The 21,322-nt window shown below is 54.2% G+C and overlaps 1 protein-coding gene across 1 annotated transcript; it reads left to right on the forward strand.

The window, feature by feature from the left end:
• Positions 1-321: 321 nt before the first annotated feature.
• On the forward strand, positions 322-3,146 carry LOC113936338 (paraneoplastic antigen-like protein 8B). Its single transcript, XM_027619390.2, is given in 2 exon segments — positions 322-2,575; positions 2,577-3,146. Coding segments are annotated over 2 exon segments (2,049 nt in total). The 5' UTR covers positions 322-1,096.
• The last annotated feature ends 18,176 nt before the right edge of the window (positions 3,147-21,322 follow it).

Consider the following 21,322-nt stretch of genomic DNA (forward strand, 5'->3'; position numbering starts at 1 on the left):
CTCCCCTACCTCTGACCAGGTGGGGGTCCTCACACACCCAAGCCTGGCCAATCAGAACACTCACTCCCTCTCCAGTCACTCCAGCCACTGTGATTGCCGGCAGCACCTCCAGCTCCAAGGCTGGGCCAGGACTCACAGGGACAAGGAAAGGGTCTTCCTGATTTCTCAGACCCAGCACCACTACTTGCCATAGTTCCTTTCTTTCTTTCTTTTGTTTTTTTTTTTTTAAGATTTATTTGTTTATTTATTTGAGGGGGAGGGGCGGAGGGAGAGGGAGAGAAGCAGACTCCCCACTGAGCGTGGAGCCTGACTACATGGGGCTCCATCTCACAACCCTGAGATCATGACCTGAGCCGAAATCAAGAGTCAGACGCTCAACCGACTGAGCCACCCAGGCGTCCCTTGCCATAGGTTCTTGGGGCTTCTCACCTCGCTCCGGGGACCCCAGGTCTCATGCCAACAGGGGGCCAGTAAAGGCAGTCTCACTGCCCCTCCCCCCCAGCACCCCCATCCACAGGCAAGTTGTCAGTCAGTGTTTGCAGGACAGAACCATGCTTGGGCAGACTGGCAGCTCAGCCACCAGGTAGGCTGAGAAGAAAGAAATCACTGATTTGGGGGCACCTAGGTGGCTCAGGTCCTGATCCCAGGGTACTGGGATCGAGCCACGCATGGAACCCCGCAGCAGGCTCCCTGCTCAGCAGGGAGTCTGTTTGTCCCTCTCCCTCTGCCTGCAGCACTCCCTGCTGGACCAGAGTAACCCCCCATTAAAGCCTGGTTCCCTGAGATGGGTCCCAGGTTAGTGAGACCGAGTTCTCTGGGTGAGAACCCGCCACCCTGAATCATGAAAGGTCCCAGTGAGCTCCTTCAAACAAATGCTCAGCCCCTGGAAACAGCCTCAAAATGGTTGCCATGGAAATCGCAATAACCAATGGGGGAAAGAGGGATGCCAGCACCTAGGAGCCCAAACGTGCTGGCTACACTAGGGTTGGGAGAGAGAGAGAACCCGTCAGGATGAAGAGGAGGGGGAGCAGGTTCACACTTGGCTGGAGCGGCAGACCCGTGATCCTCAACCAGGAGATGCCAGCAGTTGGGGGCAATGGGGAGGAGGGGGGGACCTGTTGCTCCCAGAGAGCTTCATCCTGGCTGGGCTCTCAGCCAGGCCCGCAGCAAACCCGGCCAAAGCAGCCAGCAGACACGAAAGCCCCCTGCGGATTCGCCAACAGCCCGGGCGAGGGGGCATCAGCACAGACCGCTGCGTCAGCGGGCTGGAGGCACCATGGCCGTGAGCCTTTTGCGGGACTGGTGCCGGGGGCTGGATGTGGACATGCACCGGGCCCTGCTGGTCACCGGCATCCCGGAGGGCCTAGAGCGGGCGGCCATCGAAGCCGTCTTGCAGCCGGCCTTCCTGCCCCTGGGTGCGTTCAGGCTGTGGAACGCCAGGGCCGCGAGGGACCACAAGGCCGAGGCCGCCCTGGTGGAGTTGGTGCAGGACATAAATCACGCGTCCGTCCCCAGGGAGATGCCGGGCAAGGACGGGGTCCGGAGGGTTGTGTGTCGGGACCCGGCGGAGGACCCAGGAGTCCTGAGGCAGATGAGACGCCTGGTGCTGGATGAGAGGCCCTGGCAGGCCGCAGGGCCCGGGGCCGCCGGGGACACGCTCCTCTCTCGGGCCTGGGAGCCCCGGGCCCAGGGCTCAGAGCCGGCCGCCAGGAGGGCTGGCCCACCTCCCAGGCGGGGCCGCCGGGCTCGCAGAAACAGAGCCAGAGGCAACAGGTGGGCCCCGAAGGGCCAGAAGACCGAGCGAGGGGGACGGCCGCCCACGTGGGCCCGGCGGGAGTCGGGCGCCTCTTCCGAGGGCAGCCTGGGCATCGCGCTCGAGGAGCTGGACCCGGACGACCTGAGCGCCGACGAGGCGCAGAGCGCGCTGTCCGCCACGCTGCACCAGGCCGCCCAGGAGCCCAGCAAGAAGGAGTGGGCCCTGCGGAGCGGCGCGGACGCAGGCCAGGGGCCCCGCGAGTTCTTGGCCCTGGGGACGGTGACGGACAGAGCCACGCGGGAGCCGGCGGAGAAAGAGGCGCCGGGGCCCGCGGCCGTCAGCCTCGACGGCAGCGGCGAAGCGCGGAGCCGCCGCGTCCCCGACTTAGTGGCCCTGCTTGCTGTGCGAGACGCGGCCGACGAGGAGCCGGCCCACGGCGACGCTCCCGAAAGCGAGTCGCAGCCGAACGGGGAGCCGGCAGACGAGGCGCTGGACAACCCCGAGTTTGTGGCCATTGTGGCCTCTACGGACCCGTCGGGCCCCTCGGCCCGCGAGGAGCTGCTGAAGATCGCTTGGGTGATCGAGTCCCCGGGCGGGAGCGCCAGGAGAGACGGCACGGATGCCCTCCGCGAGGTCCTGGGCGTCCTGTCGCAGGACACGGGGGGAGCCCGCGTGAAGGTGGAGGAGGCGGGCCGCCAGCTGGACGCCCTGGTGCTGCGGAAGGCCACGGACGGCGGGAGCCTGCGGGAGTGCCTCTGCGCCCTGGCCGCGCCCGACCCCCCGGCCCCCGGCAAGAGGGCGCGGCGTGGCCCCCCTGGCGGGCTGGGGCGACGGCGAGGGAGGCCTCCTGGAGCTCGTGGCGCTGCAGGCCGCGCGGGACATGGCGGCGGGGGTGACGCCGGAGGCCGGGGAGCGCGCCCGGGAAGGCGGGAGGCGCGGGCGCGCCAGAGGCCAGCTGGGCGAGGTGCTGGCGCTGCTGGCTGCCCGGGAGAGCGCGGCGGCGGCCGGGGGCCCGGAGGCGGCGGCGGAGGCGGCGGCGAGCGAGGAGTCGCAGCCCGAGCCCCGGGCGTCCGGGAAGGCGCGGGCCAAGCGGGCCCGCACGGCCTCCGGGGCCCTGGGCGAGGCGGGCGAGGCGGGCGCGGCCCCCGCCCCGTCGGGCTCCCGCAGACGCCGAGGCGGAGGCGGAGGCGTAGGCCGCGGCGGGCGGGCGGTCACTCCCGAGACGCGGGCCGAGGTCCGGGCCGCGGCGCACGGGAGAAAGAAGGGGCGCGCGGGCGCGGGGGTCCACGCCCAGGCCGGCGAGGCCAGGGCTCCGCGGTCCCCCGGCTCCGAGTCGGCCAGCGGGAGGAAGGCTCGTCGCGGCGGGAGGCAGTCGCCCAAGTGCCGCTAGGGGACCCCGGAGCCGCGCGGCCGCCCCCGGGGCGCTGCGCCCGGCCCCCTGCGGTCGAGGCGGCCTCCCAGCTTCTCCGCGCCCACCCCGGCTCTGCTGCGCCGCGGGCCTCCCGCCGCCCGCCTCCCCGGCCCCTCGCAGTCCCTCCTTGGCGGGCGGCGGGAGCGATCCCCAGGGAAGAAGGAGAGAGATGCGGGCACCCCGGAGGCAGCCGGCCCAGGTGATGGGACGGTGTCTCGGGCGGAGCCCACCCAGGGCGCTGGGCTTTGGGCGGCGCCGGGTTAGCACGCGGGTGAGCGTGGCGGCGGCCGTGGGGCAGTGGGGAGGCCCGCCGTGCCAGAGAGTTCTTGCAGGCTCTCTGCGAGGCCCCCGGCGTTGCAGACACCTGCTTCAGGCGTTCGTCTGTGGGCCACTGGCCCCCTGCCCCAGTCTCATGGGGCCTGGGGTCTGGGATGGAGCCTGGGCCACCCAGCTGGGCCGTGGGTGTCTGCGTGTAGCTGGGGCCTGAAGGCTGAGCCTCCCTGCTTGGGGGAGGAGATGATATCAGAAAGAGGGGCAGCCCAAGGGCAGAGGGGGCAGCTCCTAGGGGGGGGGAGAGGTCCTCTGAGAGAGGAGGGAGGAGAGGTGGGGAAGGGTGGGGGCAGGGGAGGAGGAGGAGGAAGAAGAAAGGGAAAGGGCACGAGCCCTGCCCCCCTGGGGTGCAGCTGAGACAAGTGAGCCAGCTCCTCAAGGCCAAGGCCGGCCACCTGCTACTGTCCACAGGCTGAATCTGTCACTCAGGCTGCCCAGTGATTGCCAAAAATCTGAACTATTTGCCACCATTTTCAATCCCATAAACTCCAGATTTCTGGCTTCCGTCATTGGCAGTGCAGGGCAGCGCCCCGCCCACAGGCCTGTGGTCCCCTCACCACCCCACCACCCCCCTCGTTGTCCCAACAGCTGTCCCCCCTGTCCCGTGGGCTGACCGGCCCCTCAGCACTGGCCTTGCAGCCCCTGGCATAAGAGGATGCAGGGTCCCGGGTTCACCCTCTGAGCGAATTAGGCCTCGGAGGGGACGCTGAGGGGGCACCTGAGGGGCAGGGGCCGGTCCAGCCAGTGTAGGAGCTGCCCGGGGAATGGCGTTGAGAGGAAGGAAGTGTCCCCAGGAGGGAGCTGCAGCCCAGCCCCGAGTTCCCCCAGGAGCGTGGCTCAGCGCTGTGGGGGTCAGCACCTGCTGTCCCAAGTGTGGCTGCTTCTGCGGGGTGTCAGTGTCCGCGTGGTGAAGCGGACGCCAGCCTTTCCTGCCCACCTCACTGTGTCCCCTCAGTAGCGCTCTGCCCTGGATGCCAAGTCCTCTTGCCCTGGGGCTGTGTGTGCCTGTGCCAGAGTCCCTGTCCCCAGGGGGTGCCAGGCCCATCGTGCCAGGAGGGCCCTCCCTCCATGTCTCCAGGAAGGCGCAGGGGCCCGGGGGCGCCCTCACAGCCCGACTGGACTGTGTGAGCCCGACCTGGGGACACCCAGGTGCAGAAGCGGACTCAGGATGTGCTTCAGCTGTTCTAGAAGCTGCCTCCCTCAGACCCACGGGGACCTCCATGGGACAGTTCCTCAGATCACCTCCGAGCAGGGTAGGGTAGGCCTGGGGCCGGGGCTGCGGAGGAAGCCCCCTCCTCCCTGTGTGTGGGGGGGATGGCCCGGGGCTGAGAGGCCTCTGCGGCCTCCTGGGGTCGGGGGAGCCCCGGAGCAGGTGTAGGTTCTTTTCCTTGTGCACTGGTTGCCTGGGACCCTTCAGTAAAGTGAGTTGAACATTCTGGCCTGGGTCTCTGTGCTCTGGACCATGGGGCAGGGGATGCCCCACCTCCCATAACTGAAGTCCAGCCGGAACACTGGGACTGTCCTGTCACTGATTTGCACCCCTTTTTCCTCCCTTCATCAGTGCCTGTCCCCCTCACCCTGCTCTCTGCCCCAGCATCGCCTCCCCCAGGACAAGCCTTGTCCCTACCAGCTTTCTCAGGCCCAGAGCAGGGATGTGTTTGTAATTTGGAGCCTAAGAAGCCCCACAATCAAGGCTGAGGATCCACTTGGATCCCCAATCCTTGGTCTGTGCCCTAGTGGAGATTTTAGCCAGCTGTCCTCTGATGCCAGGGTCCTGGCCATCCATCCCATTCGTAAATATTTTTACGTCACATCTGCCTCCATCTCTCTTCTCCAGAAGAAGGAGAGTTAGTAGAAAGCACTAGGCCCCTTCCCCACAATAACTGGTGGAGGAAGCCAATAGGAAAGAGGTTTCCCTAGTCCAGGCTATCCATGCTGACATAACCTATTAATTGAGAGGTCTGAGATTGGGTGGGTGCAGGGTGGAGAGACATGCAACGTTTTATTTTATTTTATTTTATTTTATTTTATTTTATTTTATTAGAGATTTTATTTGTCAGAGAGAGAGAGAGCGTGTGCGCACAAGCAGGGGGGCGCGGCAGAGGCAGAGGGAGAAGCAGGCTCCCCCCCTGAGCAAGGAGCCCCACACGGGGCTCAATCCCAGGACCTCGGGATCATGACCTGAGCTGAAGGCAGACATTTAACCAACCGAGCCACCCAGGCATCCCGAGACATGCAACATTTTAGTTTTACTTCAGTCTGTGCCTATATGGACCACCTAGAATCTTCCTTTCCCATCCTGCAATGACACCTTGAGCCCAGCCCAATCACATTTGGTGAGAGAAAAGTCCATTCAATCCTGTTTAAAATTCCCTCCTCCTTCTCTCTCCTTCTCCAGCTCTGGCCCCAGGACGTGCAGTGGGGGTCAGGGGCACATCCTCCTGTCCTCCTCAGCCCCCTCTTTTGGGGTCTGGCTCCCTGCCATATTGGACTACGAGAAAGGTCTTGCAAGGAGACACGTGTCTCCGATCTGTCTGGTCAACGTCATAGTCATAGGTTGGCTTTGTGGCTTTTTCAGCCACCACTGACTCCAATTTGGAGTCCAGTTGCCCAAGTTCTCATGAAGCACGGACGTGGATTCTTTGGGCATGATTAGAGATGAAGGGAAAATAATGAAACAAGCGAACAGAATGAGGATGACAGGAGGACAATCAACTTAACTCTGCTCCCAAGGTACAAAATTAACAGCGTATTCCTCAGAACTAAGATGGGGCACCCTATAGAGTTTGCATTGGACCCTATTGCTAGGTTGGAAATTACCCCCAAACCTAGCAGCTTAAAACAAGAAACAGTTACTATCTCCCAGTTTCTGAGGGTCATGAATCTGGGAGCAGCTTAGCTGGGTGCTTCTGGCTCGGGGTCTCTCCTGAGGTCAGGATGTTGGCTGGGGCTGCTAGCATCCGAAGGCTTGTATGGGGATGGAGGACATGCTTTCCAGATGGTTCATTCCCAGGGCTGTTGTCTGGAGGCCTCAGGGCCTCACCGCATCGGCCTCTCCACAGGACTGCTGGAGGGTGCTCACAACATGGCAGCCAGCTTTCCCCAAAGTGAGCGATTGCAGTGGGGGAGCAAGGAGGCCACAAAGCCTTATACAACCTGGTCTCAGGAGCCACACGCTGCCATTTCTGCCACTTTCTATTTGTTGGAAATGAGCCTTTATGGCCAGACCTCACTCGAAGGGAGGAGAATTAAGCTCCACCTCTGAAAGGGAAGAGCATCAAAGAGTGTGCTATAGAACCACCACAGAGGGACGCCTGGGTGGCTCAGTCAGTTAAGCGTCTGACCCTTTGATCTTAGCTCAAGTCTTGATCTCAGGGTCATGAGTTCAAGCCCCGTGTTGTGCTCCATGCTGGACGTGGAGCCTACTTGAAAAACAAAACACCACGGAGATCTTTTTCATTCCTGGCTCATTTTCTGCCTAACTCATAAAAATTAAAGCCACACATGCATCAGGGGAGAAATTGCTCCCTCAGATGTTCCTGAAAGAGCGATGGGCTAGCTGATTTTTCTCCATTCTCCATCCTAGCCCGTGCTCATGCGTAAGGTTTGGGCTTAGGGCTAAGAGGTAAAAGGTGTGTAATGGGCTCATGGGCAAATTCCTCCTTTTCTGAATAGCACCTTCTGCTTATGTAGGAATCTATAGTTTCTGCCCTGTCTAGATCTAAACAGTGAGAAAGGTAGTGAAATTACAGCAGAGAATTATTACCAGGCAAAGGAAGCCCTTTGCACCATTAAGAAGATTTTCTGGGACAAGTCACAGAATTTTCGGCTAATAGTGGCTCAAACGTAGCAAGAAAGCCAAGGATTGGAAGTTGCTGGGGTTGATTTGGCAGCTCAACAATGTCAGTTCCAGAGTCTGCAATTTTCCCTGGCCTCTCCTCATTGTCACAAGATGGCTGCAGCCACTCCAGACATCATGTTCACACACCACATTCAAAGACAGGAAGCAGGGGAAAGCAGAAAGCAGGAAATTTCTCTTTGTTAAGGGTGGGAACACCTTCTCCCAGAATTCGTCAGCAGACCTCCTTTCATATCTCTTTGGCCAGTACTGAGGCACATGCGTACCCCCTGACCAGGGTGGAGCTGATTAAGGTCAAGGAAGCTCTGTCTTACCCTTGAACAAAATCTAGGTTCTGTTAGGGAGGAATAGAGGTGGGGAGTAGCTTTGTGGGCAGGCACTAAACAGTATTTCATACGTGTCTGGTTATCTGTTGTTGCACAACAAACTGCCCCAGAACTTAGTGCTTAAATCAACATTTATTGGGATGCCTGGGTGGCTCAGCCAGTTGGTCATGATCTCAGAGTCCTGGGATCGAGCCCCGCACCCGGCTCTCCACTCAGCAGGGAGTCTGCTTCTCCCTCTCACTCTCTTTCTCTCTCTCGAATAGATAAATAAAATCTTTAAAATTTTTTTTAAAAAATCAACATTTGTTTTGCACACAAATGTAATCAGGGCAGGACTCAACAGCAGCACTCATCTCTTCTCCATGTGGGGGTGTCTCTACTGAGAGCCAAGGATCCTTTTCTAAGACTCACATGGCTGGCGAGATGGGGATAGCCCAACCTCACAGAACCTCATATAATGGAGCTACTAGGACCTCCATCTTATTGAGGCTCTGAGAAGTTTGGAGGCTCCCCCAACCTCACACAATGGGTGCGTGTCAGAGCCGGGCTTTGAACCTCAATCTCCTGGATTCCCAAGACTTCCTCATCAAGGAAGCTCAGTAATCCCCAGCCCTCGGGATATACCTGCCCCCTCCGGAACACATTACAATGAACGTGGGTGAGTGTGTGGTTGCCTAGGAAACAGCTCTGAATCTGCTTCAGGTTATAGAATTGAGGGGCATCCGTCACTGACTTGTATACAGAGTTAGCAACAAGTTACTTGCACCTGCTGGAGATGGTGGGGTGTGGGGCAGCCTGGGTTTCCCAACTCCCTGCTGGCTTTGAAGGCCCTGACCGCAGGAGTCAACACTGGACAATCACCCTGACATCTCAGTGGCTCTCGGCAACACAGGTTTATTTTTCACACCTATTATTACACGTCTTTTTGATTCTAGAAGCCAAAGGGGCAGCTCCCACTGGGATATATGTTCTTCTGGTGGTTTGCGGGACAAGGGCCAGACCTCGAGGTGGTTCTTGTTGCTTCTACTCCCACAAGGCACTCGGCACATTGCCCTCGCACGACCCACCATAGACCGTGGGCCAAGGCAAGTCACAAACCACCTTGATGTTTTGGGGTGGCGGCGCCTTCTTCCCCCACAGGAGGCACCAGCAGCAGCGACTTGGCCACACTCAGGAATGCGTATCCTCCTTAGAAAGGCAAGGGAACGCAAAGGTAGAATAATCTAACACACCACCACCTTGCGGCAAAGGCAAAACCGCTTTCCGCGTGGCTTTCCAGGTCTTGTCTCCCTCACTAGACTGTGTTTGCACCAAGGTTTGGGATCAGACAGTCCTCGAATGAGGACATTATCTCAACGGCCTCTTTAAACACCCTCTCCAAATACAGTCACATCCGGAGGTCCTGGAGGTTAGGACTTCAGTGTCTGAATTTGCAGGGAGATGCAATTCAGCCCATAACAATGGGAAACTCTGAACTGGACACAGTGCAAACACAGGATTTCCCCTGGCAGGTGGGGGGAAGGTTCTGGTTAGGTTTCAGGAATGTAGGGTCCATATAAACAGTGACCAGTGTCCGATGTGTTCACTGTGTGGACCACCCTCCCTACTGCCATGCCTAGAACTGTGCCTAGCACAGAGGGGAAAATACATGTTAGCTGAATGAATACATGAATGAATGGGAAGCTCGCCTACAAGAAGCCACTTTGACCCCACTGGTTTCTGCACTGATCTCTTCTGGAATGTTAGCTCTTTATCCTGAGGCCATAGTGCCTATGAATCTTGTTTCAAATGTTTGAGATGAGAAATTGTATTTAATCATTGCACATTTTTTAAAGATTTTATTTCTTAAGTAATCTCTGCACCCAACCTGGGACTCGAACTCACAATCCCGAGATCCAGAGTCCTGCGTTCTACTGGCTGAGCCAACCAGGCGCCCCTATTGTTGCACATTTTTAATAGGAAGCAGAAGTTATTGCTGAAGCTGGAAATATTTTTTTAAGATTTTATTTATTTATTTGACACACAGAGAGAGAGTGAGAGAGCGAGCACAAGCAGGGGGAGTGGGAGAGGGAGAAGCAGCCTTCCCGCAGAGCAGGGAGCCCAATGCGGGGCTCGATCCCAGGATCCTGGGATCATGACCTGAACTGAAGGCAGATGCTTAACGACTGAGCCACCCAGGTGCCCCTGAAGCGGGTAATATTTAACGAATAAAGCATTACTAATCCTATCAGAATTAACTCACCTTATCCGGAAGTGGGAAGAATCTTTTAGAGTGAGAAACGAATCTGTGTGCTTTTACTCCTTTCATACATTTTTTTTTAAGATTTTATTTATTTATTTGACAGAGAGAGAGAGTGCCCAAGACGGGGGGAGGATCAGAGGGAGAAGCAGATTCCCCGCTGAGCAGGGAGCCCGATGTGGGACTCGATCCTGGGACTCCGGGCTCATGACCTGAGCCGAAGGCAGTCGCTTAACCAACTGAGCCACCCAGGCGCCCTCCTTTCATACCTTTTTGTGAAGAGAAGTAAACTAAGGATATAGCAGCTTCGTTTTTATTTTTATTTATTTTATTTTATTTATTTATTTGACAGAGAGAGACACAGCGAGAGAGGGAACACAAGCAGGGGGAGTGGGAGAGGGAGAAGCAGACTTCCCGCTGAGCAGGGAGCCCGATGCGGGGCTCGATCCCAGGACCCTGGGATCATGACCTGAGCCGAAGGCAGACGCTTAACGACTGAGCCACCCAGGTGCCCCCGTGTTCTTAAATTTTTAATTCATAAATTTGGGAATCAAGAGATGCCTCACACCAAGCCGGCATTTCTACTGAGCTGAGTCCTGGCTCCCCCTTGGGGGATGGGGGGCCACCAAGCCTCTACTTACCAGAGTCCCTGTCTGGCCCACTTCTCCCCTCACGTCCACTGCCTGGTCTCTGCGGATGCTTGAGTTTAGGAGCCCTGCTCTAGTGTCATTTGGAAAGCAGCATGGGTCAGCCAGGGATGTTTTGGCTACAAGTTACAGAAAACCAAACCGACAGCGGGTATAAAAAATAAGGGTCTCTCTTAGCTTCTTAATTAAAATTTTGGAGGAAAGAGGCTTCTGGATTTAATTAGCAGGTCAAGTATATTATTGAGAATCCAGAATCTGTCTATTCCTCCACTTGTTGCCCTTTGCCTTCCAGTTTGTTGCCTCATGGTCACAACATGGCTGCCAAGCCCCAGGCATCACCTTCTCACACAATGGGCAAAAAGTGGGTAGGTGGGGTGGTACCAGTCCTCTCCTCTCTTGCTTCTCCTCTCTTATCCAGTAGCAGACATATTTCCCAAAAGCAGCCAGCACACTCAGTGGTCAGAACTGGGCCACTGCCTACCTTTGGCTGCAGGGGAGTCTGGGAAAGAGGGGAGCGGGCTTTCTTCACCTCTTTTGTGTGAGGTAGTAAATGGGAGAGGAGTTGGAAGTGACTGTTAGATCAGCCAATCAACATTACCAGTGACTGAGGTGAATTCATGCCTACTGCAAAAATAAGTTTTAAACACTGAGAGAGAGAGAGATGGAGATACCCCTTCTCTCCTACAGCTGCAGTGGGAGGGATAGATACTGTTTTGTATCATAAAATCCAGTGAGAGAATCAGCTTCTGGGAGGAGGGAGAGGAAGGGGGGGAAAGAACCAGCTTCAAGAAAGTGACGGATTGAGACCATTCCCAAAACATCCGTCTTGTTCTCTGTGCAGATAATAGGCTCCCTTACCAACCTCCTCCATTCCCTGTTCATTTAAGCCTGTCCTTGGGAAGAATCTGAACAAGAGTCTGGGAGATTCTCTTAGAAATTGTTGCAATGTTTGAAGAAAAATGACCTCCCCAAGAAGCCTACATTTCTGATTGGCTGTCTTCCTTGATTATTTGTTGCCATGGTGATAATGGGGGCAAATAGACTCTTTCTTTAAAGAATAAATAATGTTAGCGGTGCCTGGGTGGCTCAGTCGGTTAAGCGGCTGCCTTCAGCTCGGGTCATGATCCCAGGGTCCTGGGATCAAACCCCGCATCGGGCTCCCTGCTCATCGGAGAGCCTGCTTCTCCATCTCCCTCTGCCTGCCACTCTGCCTACTTGTGCTCTCTATCTCTCTGTCAGATAAATAAATGGGATTAAAAAAAATAGAATAAATAATGCTAGGTCTTCTCCATCAAATAGGGCAATGATCACTTCTCTTCCCGAACATGTTGAAATAAAAGCCCGAGACTCTTCTAGATTTGGTGGGGTTTTTTTTTTAAGATTTTATTTTTATTTATTTTTAAAGATTTTATTTATTTGAGAGAGGGAACACAAGCAGGGGGAGTGGGAGAGGGAGAAGCAGGCTTCCGGCCGAGCAGGGAGCCCGATGTGGGGCTCGATCCCAGAACCTTGGGATCATGACCTGAGCTGAAGGCAGATGCTTAACAACTGAGCCACCCAGACGCCCCTAAGATTTTATCTATTCACCTTTGAGAAAGAGAGAGAGCGCACAAGCAGAGGGAGGGTCAGAAGGAGAAGCATGCTCCTCGCTGAGTCAGATGAGGGGCTCGATCCCAGGACCCCGAGCCGAAGGCAGACGCTTGACCGACTGAGCCACCACCCAGGCGCCCCTAGATGTGTTTTTTAACAAAGAAATTGAAAATCTTTCAACTAGGGTAACAAAAGCACTTAGCGCAAGGTGGAGTTCGCGCTCTTGCTGATGGCAATTATTAACATTACGTCCAGCGCGCCATCTGGCGGTCATTGGGAGAACAACAGGACTGCGTCTGCGGTCGTCACCCAGTTTGCTGTGTGGACGGTTACCGCGCAGCCCTAGTAAATTAATACCACAGGTTTTGTTCCTGGTGCTCTTAGACCGAGTCAGAACGCCTGATGACTTTGACCAACAAGATATGACAGAAGTGACAGGATGCTAGTCCTGGACCTAGCTTTTAAGAGAACAAACAGCTTCCATTTTAGTCTCTTAAAGCCGTAAGAGCATCCTGCTATGAGAAGGCCCCGGGGAATCGAAGCTCCGCCCCCTGAGTGAAGAGGTCGTCTGGAAAACGGATCTTCCCGCCCCAGCCGCCTCAGCTCATGGCACACAGAGCGGAGAGGACCCCCAGACCAACCCTTTCCAAATTCCTCACCCGTAAATCATGAACGAGCCTAGGAAGACAAATCATTGCCGTGCTCATTTTACAGAGGAGACCGAGGTCCAGAGAGGACCACACAACTGGGAAGTGCTGGAACCAGGGTTATGAACCGGGGACTGCCTGGCCCCAAAGCCTCTGCTCTTTCCCACTACACTATTTAGGAAGAGAGACAGGCTTTGGACCAGCAGGGGTCTGACTGAGGGCAGAAAGGGCCTTCTGGGCCCTCCTCTGATTGATTAGAGTAGTCTTAGAGACAGAGTTTCTACAGAACAGAGTTTCTCCCACTCACGCCGATTTGTCCATGCCAAGGGAGTTTATGTAGGAGAGAGAAAGCTGAAGACCTGGCATCATTTTGGCCTTGCAGTTCTAAGGGCCACTTGAAGACAGGTGACATTAGGGAAAAGGGTGTCACTCTTTGAATGGTCCTTAAGGATCCAAGAGCTGGCCTTGCCTTCTTCCTCTTCTTCTTCTTCTTCTTTTTTTTTTTTTTTTTTAAGATTTTATTTATTTGAGAGAGAGAAAGCCTGAGCAGGGGGAGGAGCAGAGAGAGAGGGAGAAGCAGACTCCCCACTGAGCAGGGAGCCTGATGCGGGGCTCGATCCCAGGACCCTGAGATCATGACCTGAGCCCCCAGCAGATGGTTAACCGACTGAGCCACCCAGTCACCCCCAGAATGGGGGATTTTGAACACCCAGCATAAGCATGCCCTTGCTGGGCTGTGTCCCAGGACAAGGAGGTGACATTACTGACCCGTCCCTGCCCTCACAGATGTCACAGTCCAGTGTGAGGGGAAGGGGGACACTAAACAAGTATATTGGTTATCTACTCTTGCATAACAAATTACCCTATAGCTTAGAGGTTGCCTACCAAGAAAACGAGTTAAGGCGATGATCAGTGTGACCAAGGGCTCCATCTGGTGGGAAGGGATGGCAAACAACAGGGTCTGTGACAAGATGGGAAGTTTTACTGGTAACAATTTGGACTCCCATGGTTGTGTTGTCAGAAAAAAAACACAAGATGACCAGTTAAATTTGAATTTTAAAAAACAACAACAACCAATTTTTTTAGTATAAGTATGTCCCATGCAACGTTTGGGATATACTTATACTAAAACAAAACAAAACAACTCCTTGAACATCCAGGGAAGGGCATCCAGGAGGCCTCTGGCAACCTAAGCCTGGAGCTCAGAGAGAGGGCTGTTTGGTTCACAGAATCCTGATCCCCAAGAAATACCCACATCCTAATCCCTGAACCCACAAATGTTATGCTCCATGGCAAAAAAAGAATGTGTGGCTATGCTTAAGTTAAGGTTAGTGGAGATGGAGAGATTATTCGGGGGAATCTGGCTGGGTGGCCCATTTTCCACATGATGGAGGCAGAGAGCATAGTTAGGCAGCCAGAAGCCAGGGACTGCCAAGGCCGCCACCAGAAGCCGGAAGAGGCAAGGAACAGCCCTGCCTACACTTCGACTTTGAACTTCTAACCTCCAGAACCACGAGACGCTAACACTTCTATTGTCTCAAGCCACCCGGTTTGTGACACTTTGTGCCAGGAACCCTCGCAAACCAATCCGATAAGGAAAGAGGGGTGCGGGGTGGGGGGTAATGAAGGGAGCAGAGGTTGGAGAGGAGAGGAAGATGCTTTGCAAGTGGGGAGGCCACTGGCCGAAGAGGAAGGCAGGCACCTCTGGAAGCTGGAAAAGGTTAACAGGTGCGTTGTCCCCTGGGGCTTCCCAAAGCAACATAGCCCTGCCGACAGCTAAAATGAGCTCCCCGAGGCCCGTGTCTGACAGCTCTGTTCCAGAAGCGTAAGATCATTCCTACGTGTTGGTTTAAGCCGCCCGGTTTGCGGTGATGTGTCTCAGCAGCCTCAGGAAATGAACCCACCAGGCTGAGGACAAAGGAGCAGGCGGGGAGGGGAGGTGTGAGAGAGAGGAGAAGCATAGGGGTGAGTATCATGGGGCCGAAGGGTAAAGCGGCATTAGGGCCTGGCCCTGGGGCAGCCACGTGCCATGGACAGACCACGGAAGACAAGGATCGAGACATGAAGGACGAAAGCTGGGGGCTGACACCTGTCACTCGTTAGGCCACGCGGAGCTCCCACTTCTCAGGGAAGGTCCCGGTGTCACCTCTGTGCTGATGGCTTCCCGTGTGGCTCTCTTGCCCAGCCCTGTCACCGGGGCCCCAAGTTCCGTTCGGCTTCAGTTACACTTACATGGAACCCATAGGTGGCAGTTCCCAAAGATATAGCCAAGAGAGGTGAATAGAGAGACTGGGGACCCAGTGTCTCCCAGTGGCTTGTGATTCATGTGCCAGTTCAACTGTGAAAATGGAAAATCCACAAGAGCAAGCTCCTGTCTGCTTTGCTCACCTCTGGGTTCCCAGAGCCTAGAACCGTAGGTCTCAAAACTTGGCGGTTACGCCAAGAGACATTTGACAATGAGAGTGTTCTGGTTGTCATGGCTGGGATCAAGGGCAGGGCTACTGTCATCTAGCGGGGGGAGGCCAGGGATGATGCTTTGCGTCCACACACACGCTAAAGAATAATCCTGCCCTATGGTAGGTAGACCAACAGCCCCCACAGATGTCCAAGTCCTCGTCCCCAGAACCTATGAATGTGTTAGGCGACACGGCAGAGGGGGACTGAAGTTGCAGATGAAATGAAGGCCTGCTGAACCAACTGACCTTAAGATACGGGGGTTGTCCTGGATCCCCCGAGTGTGCCCAGTATAATCTAAGTGGAAAGAGGGAGAACCAGATGGGCAGCATGGGAAGGGTTGGGCCCACTCCTGTTGCTTTGAGAATGCAGGAAGGGACCACGGGCCAAGGAAAGCAAGCGGGCTTCTAGAAACTGGAAAAGACAAGGAGGCACATAACAGATTCTCCACTAGAGCCCCCCCCCAAAAGGAATACAGCCTTGCCAACACCTTGATCTTAGCTCACAAAGGCCCACTTTGGACTTCTAACCTTAAAACTGGAAGGGAATTGGGGCGCCAGGGTGGCTCAGTTGGTTTAGAGTCTGCCTTTAGCTCAGGTTATGTTCTCGGGGTCCTGGGATGGAGCCCCTCATCTGGCTCTCTGCTCAGTGGGGAGTCTGCTTCTCCCTCTCCCTCTGCCCCTCCCCCTGCTTGTGCTCCCTTTCTCTCACTCTCTCAAAGTCTTTAAGAAAGAAAGAAAGAGGGCGCCTGGGTGGCTCAGTTGGTTAAGCGACTGCCTTCGGCTCAGGTCATGATCCTGGAGTCCAGGGATCGAGTCCCACATCGGGCTCCCTGCTCAGCAGGGAGTCTGCTTCTCCCTCTGACCCTCTTCCCTCTTGTGCTCTCTATCTCTCATTCTCTCTCTCAAATAAATAAATAAAATCTTAAAAAAAAGAAAGAAAGAAAAAAAGAAGACAGACACAAAAGACAACATAACACATTATTCCTCTTACATGAAATATCCAGACTAGGCAAATCCATAGAGACAAAGTAAATTAGTGCTTGCCAAGGGCTGGGGGAGGTGGGATGAGTACAGGGGTTTTAGCTGGGAGTGAAGAGAATGTTCTAGAACGAGACAGTGGTGAAGGCTGTCCAATAGTGTCCTGAATGACGCGGACCTGTAATCTTTAAAATGGTTAAAATGGTACATTTTGTGTCCTGTGTACCTCCCCACTATAAAACTATAAAACAAGGAAACACTAGTAATTAGCAGTTCCTCCCCACCCACCCCCAGTGCCCTCCCGCAGTCCCAGCCAACCACTAATCTACTTCCTGTCTTAACAGCAGCTTCATTTTTAACCACAGGGCAGAGCTTGGCCCTTGGTAAGTTTCTACCTAAGCTGGGGCTTCTGTTCTTGCCATGATTATCATTTGTATTCTAACCAAAGGCACCCCCCCCTTTGGGGAGCTTGCAGCACCCACGGTGGCTGGAGATGGGAGGAACCCTACCCAGCGTGGGAAACTGGCTTCTCAAATCCAGTCGGATCTGGGGTTTTCTGGTTCCCTGCCTTTTCCAGTTAGAGGAAACCCCAGTGCAGCCCCTTCTGGAGGCTTCCCCTTCCAATGAAGAGCCATGTGCTGCAGCCTCATGCGCCAGAGATGGCTCATAGATGAGTGTTCTTTGCCCATACAGTGTTTTATTTTATTTTTTAATTTCTGGATTGGGAGATCTCACTGATCACAATCCTGAGTCGTGTGTCAGTGATCTCTTGCTGGGGTACAAATCAGCCCAAGACTTGGTAGTTCAGAATAACAGCAGCAAGCATTTATTATATTTCTCGGGGCCTGTGGGCAGGAATTCAGAAGCAGTGCATCACGGCAGCTCCGGCTCAGGGTCTCTCGTGAGGCTGCGGTCGGGTGGTGGCTGAGGCTGGGACTGCCTTGAAGCTTTCTTCATCCACCTGTCTGGTGCCAGTGGCTCCCTGGTCTCTCTTCTGTCCCCATGAGGTCTCTCCAGCATGGTGGCTCAGGGTTCCCAAGGCACAAGTCCCGAGAGAGAAAGAGAGAGAGAGAGATACCCAAGCATGGCTGTGTCACCTATTCTAACCTAGCCTCAGAAATAGAAGTCAGTCTGCAATTCCCTCCACTGCATTCTTTTTTTTTTTTAAGATTTTATTTAAAGGAGAGGGAGGGAGGGAGGGAGAGAGAGAGAGAGAGAGAGAGAGAGAGAGCATGCGCATGCACACGCGCGCGCGCGCACACACACACACACACAAGTGTGGGGGGCAGAGGGAGAGGGAGAAGCAAACTCTCTGCTGAGCAGAGCTCCCAAAGCGGGGCTTGATCCCAGGACCCCAGCATCACAACCTGAGCTGAAGGCAGACGCTTAATTGACTGAGCCACCCAGGTGCCCTTCCTCCACTGCATTCTATTCATGACAAGCAAGTCAGTAGGGCCAGCCCATATTCAAGAGCCTGGGGATATTAGAATCTGCCTTCTTACACAAGGACTATAAAGAATCTGCGAACACATTCTAAAATCCTCACAAAGAGGTACAATTTTTATGCCCACTTTACAGATGAGTAAACTGAGGCACAGAGCAGTGAAGTAACTTGCCAGACATCACACAGCCTGGGATTCACATCCAAGCAGTGTGGCTCCAGGACCACGTTTCATGGCATCTCACATTATCTGGCACCTCTGCCCTTGGCCACGCTGAGCGCAGCTCTTCTAAGGAACGGTGAGGACAATGAGGAACGACGGCATGGATGTCTATACGCGGTTGAAAGAAAATGCTCAAACGGCTACCAGTAAAATTGAGCTCCCCTGGCCTACCTTTTTGCCTGTGATGCTAACAAGGAAATTGAGACTGAGCTCTTTAAAATGCAAGACTCCAAGTGTTAACAAAGGGAGTGTTACACAGTGACTAAAAGGTCTTTTTAACAAAAATCATCTTTAAAATGTAAAAAAGAGGTGAAGAGTTTCTCTCTTCTCTGCAGCTACACACAGATACTATTTTGCATAATCAAGCCCATCTACAAATGGAGGACATTCCCAGGAATGGGTATCTTGTCTTCCTGTGCCATCCCGAGGCTTGAGTCCCTGGCACCAACCTGGTCTGTTCATTTAAGACTGTCCTTGAAAGGACTATTTTGAACAAGAGAGTCTTGTGAGAGTCTCCTAGAAATTGTTGCTATCTCTTGAGAAAAATAACCTCCCGCAGAAGCCCGTAATTCTGATTGGTTGTCTTCTTTGATCATTTGTTGCCATGGTGATAACATCATCTTTCTATTATTAAAAGGAATAAATGCTTGTAGGGTTTTGGTTTTGGTTTTGGTTTTTTCCCTTTCTCTCAGTCAAGAGGATCGTGGCACATTTCTCCCACAAACATAATGGAAATAAAGGCCTGTGATTCTGCTCGATTTCTTATTTTTAACAAAGACATTGAGTCCCGTGTCATTGAAATAAACCGAAGCCCTGGTTCCTGAGCACCGAAGCCCTGGTTCCTGAGCACAGATCTGCACAAAAGGTGCGGTAAACTGCGCTCTTAACTTCACCAGAGCGCCCACTGGTGGGAGATGAGAGAACAACAGGGCTGGCTCTCCTAAAACACCCCTTCCCTCCCTTGGTCTCTGGGCAGCTCACCACCACCACCCACCTGGCCAGGCTTGCGGTGGAGCGCAGGGGGGACAGAGATCCCTGGGGATTCTGCAGAGAGTGGGGGAATATTCCCTCCCACCCCCAGCACACACTACGACATTTACTGTATGCAGGGCACGGTGCTTTGTCCTCTACGCCATCCTCACTGCAACCCCTTAAGGAGGGAATTCTGACCTCTCCCCTTCCTGCAGATGAGGACTCCAAACACAGAGAGGTTAAGTCTCCTGCCCAAGGTCACACAGCCAGAAACTGGAGGAGCCATGAGTTATTTAAACCCAGGTCTCTCGGACTCTAGGCAGAGAACTTTAGCATAAACCAAGTGTGGTGGGACCCAGAGGCTTCTAATCTCAAGAGAGACTATCTGGTACTCACTGGGTTTGTCAGCAAGAGGCTCTCAACTATATATAATAGTCATGGTAAATCCTGGTTCATAGTTACTGAGCTCTTGCCCCGTGCTATGTTCTTGGCCAAGCACTTTAGATGTATCATCTCACTAAATCCTCCTGACAAATTTAGGGAGAATTATTATCAGTGTGCCGATTTCACAGAGGAGGAGCCAGACGGTCAGAGAGGATCATTCCATTGCTGAAGGTCTCATGACTGAGAAGTACTGGGACCAGGGTTATGAACTCATGTCTGCCTGGCTAAAGTCTCTACTCTTCTGCAAAACACTGTTTAGGAGGAGAGGCAGGATTTGGATGTGAGGCTGGCCCCGACTCAGTGCAGAAATGCTTTCTGGGTCCAGGCTAGGGTTGTGCAATTTTCTGATTTAGCTGCTTTGGGAGCTTTCTTCCAGTTATCTGTCACTGCATTACAAATCACCCCCAGAACCTGGTGGCTTACAACAACAGTTATTCATTTCGCTCACAAATCGGCAACTTGGAGAAGGCAGGGACAGTTCTCTGCTCCGCGTGGTGTCAGCCGGAGAGCATCAGACTCTGCTCTCAAGGTGGCATGCTCACGCTAGCTGTCTTCTGGACGCTGGGCTGGAACTGAGGGCTTTGGGGCTTCACCTCCTGTCCGCGTGGGGCCCTTCCCTCTGGCTCCTGGACCTTCCTCACAGCATGGCAGCCAGATGCCAAGAGAACAAGGCAGAAGCGTGTGGTGCTTTTATGGGCGAGCTCTAGAATCACACAGCTTCACTTCTACGTTGCTCCTCAAGGCGGCCCCCAAGGTCCACGCAGATTCCAGGGAAGGGGACACAGACCCCCACCTCTTAGTGCCGGGTTGGCAAGGCTCTAGCAGAGGATGTGGGATGAGCCACATTGCTGTGGCCACCTTTGGAAAATAAAACCGGCCATACTTTTAAAGGCAGCACTGTGTAGGGGTGCCTGGCTGGCTCGGTAGGTGGAGCACGTGACTCTTGATATTGGGGTCATGAGTTCGAGTCCCATGTTAGGTGTAGGGATTGCTTAGAAGTAAAATCTTTAAAAAAAGTCAATAAAAACTTAAAAAATAAATAAAAGCAGCGTTGGTTAGAGTGAAAGGTCCCCCTCAGCCTTTCCTTACACATTCCAGGAGGAATATGGGAGGCTGAATCCCCTGTGTAACTATGGCCTCGGAGCTCTAGGAGTACAAGAATCTAAGAATCGGGGGCGCCTGGGTGGCTCAGTTGGTTAAGCGTCCGATTCTTGATTTCAGCTCAGGCCATGATCTCAGAGTTGGGGATTGAGCCCTGCCTCGGGCTCCGCACTCAGCGCAGAATCTGCTTGTCCCCTCTCCCTCTGCTCATGTTCTTTCTTTCTCAAATAAATAAATAAAATCTTTTTTATTTATTTTTTAAAGATTTTATTTATTTGACAGTGAGAGAGACAGAGCAGGAACACAAGCAAGGGGAGTGGGAGAGGGAGAAGCAGGCTTCCCGCCGAGCAGGGAGCCCGATGCGGGGCTCAATCCCAGGACCCTGGGATCATGACCTGAGCGGAAGGCAGACGCTTAACGACTGAGCCACCCAGGTGACCCTTTTTTATTTTTATTTTTTTTAAAGATTTTATTTATTTAATTGACAGAGAGAGAGACAGAGAGCGAGGGAACACAAGCAGGGGGAGTGGGAGAGGGAGAAGCAGGCTTCCCGCCGAGCAGGGAGCCCGATGCGGGGCTCGATCCCAGGACCCTGGGATCATGACCTGAGCCGAAGGCAGTCGCTTAACCAACTGAGCCACCCAGGCGCCCCACCCTTTTTTATTTTTTTAAAGATTTTATTTATTTATTTGACACAGAGAGAGAGCACATGCAGGGGGAGCAGGAAAGGGAGAAGCAGGCCCCCTGCTGTGCAGAAGCCTGATGCAGGGCTTGATCCCAGGACCCTGAGATCATGACCTGAGCCGAAGGCAGACGCTTAACCGACTGAGCCACCCAGGAGCCCCAATAAAATCTTTAAAAAAAAAAAAAAGAATCTAAGAATTGTTTTGGGGACAGAAAGT

This window comes from Zalophus californianus, chromosome 17, assembly GCF_009762305.2.
Source record: "Zalophus californianus isolate mZalCal1 chromosome 17, mZalCal1.pri.v2, whole genome shotgun sequence".
In the NCBI taxonomy this organism is placed as follows: Eukaryota; Metazoa; Chordata; class Mammalia; order Carnivora; family Otariidae; genus Zalophus; species Zalophus californianus.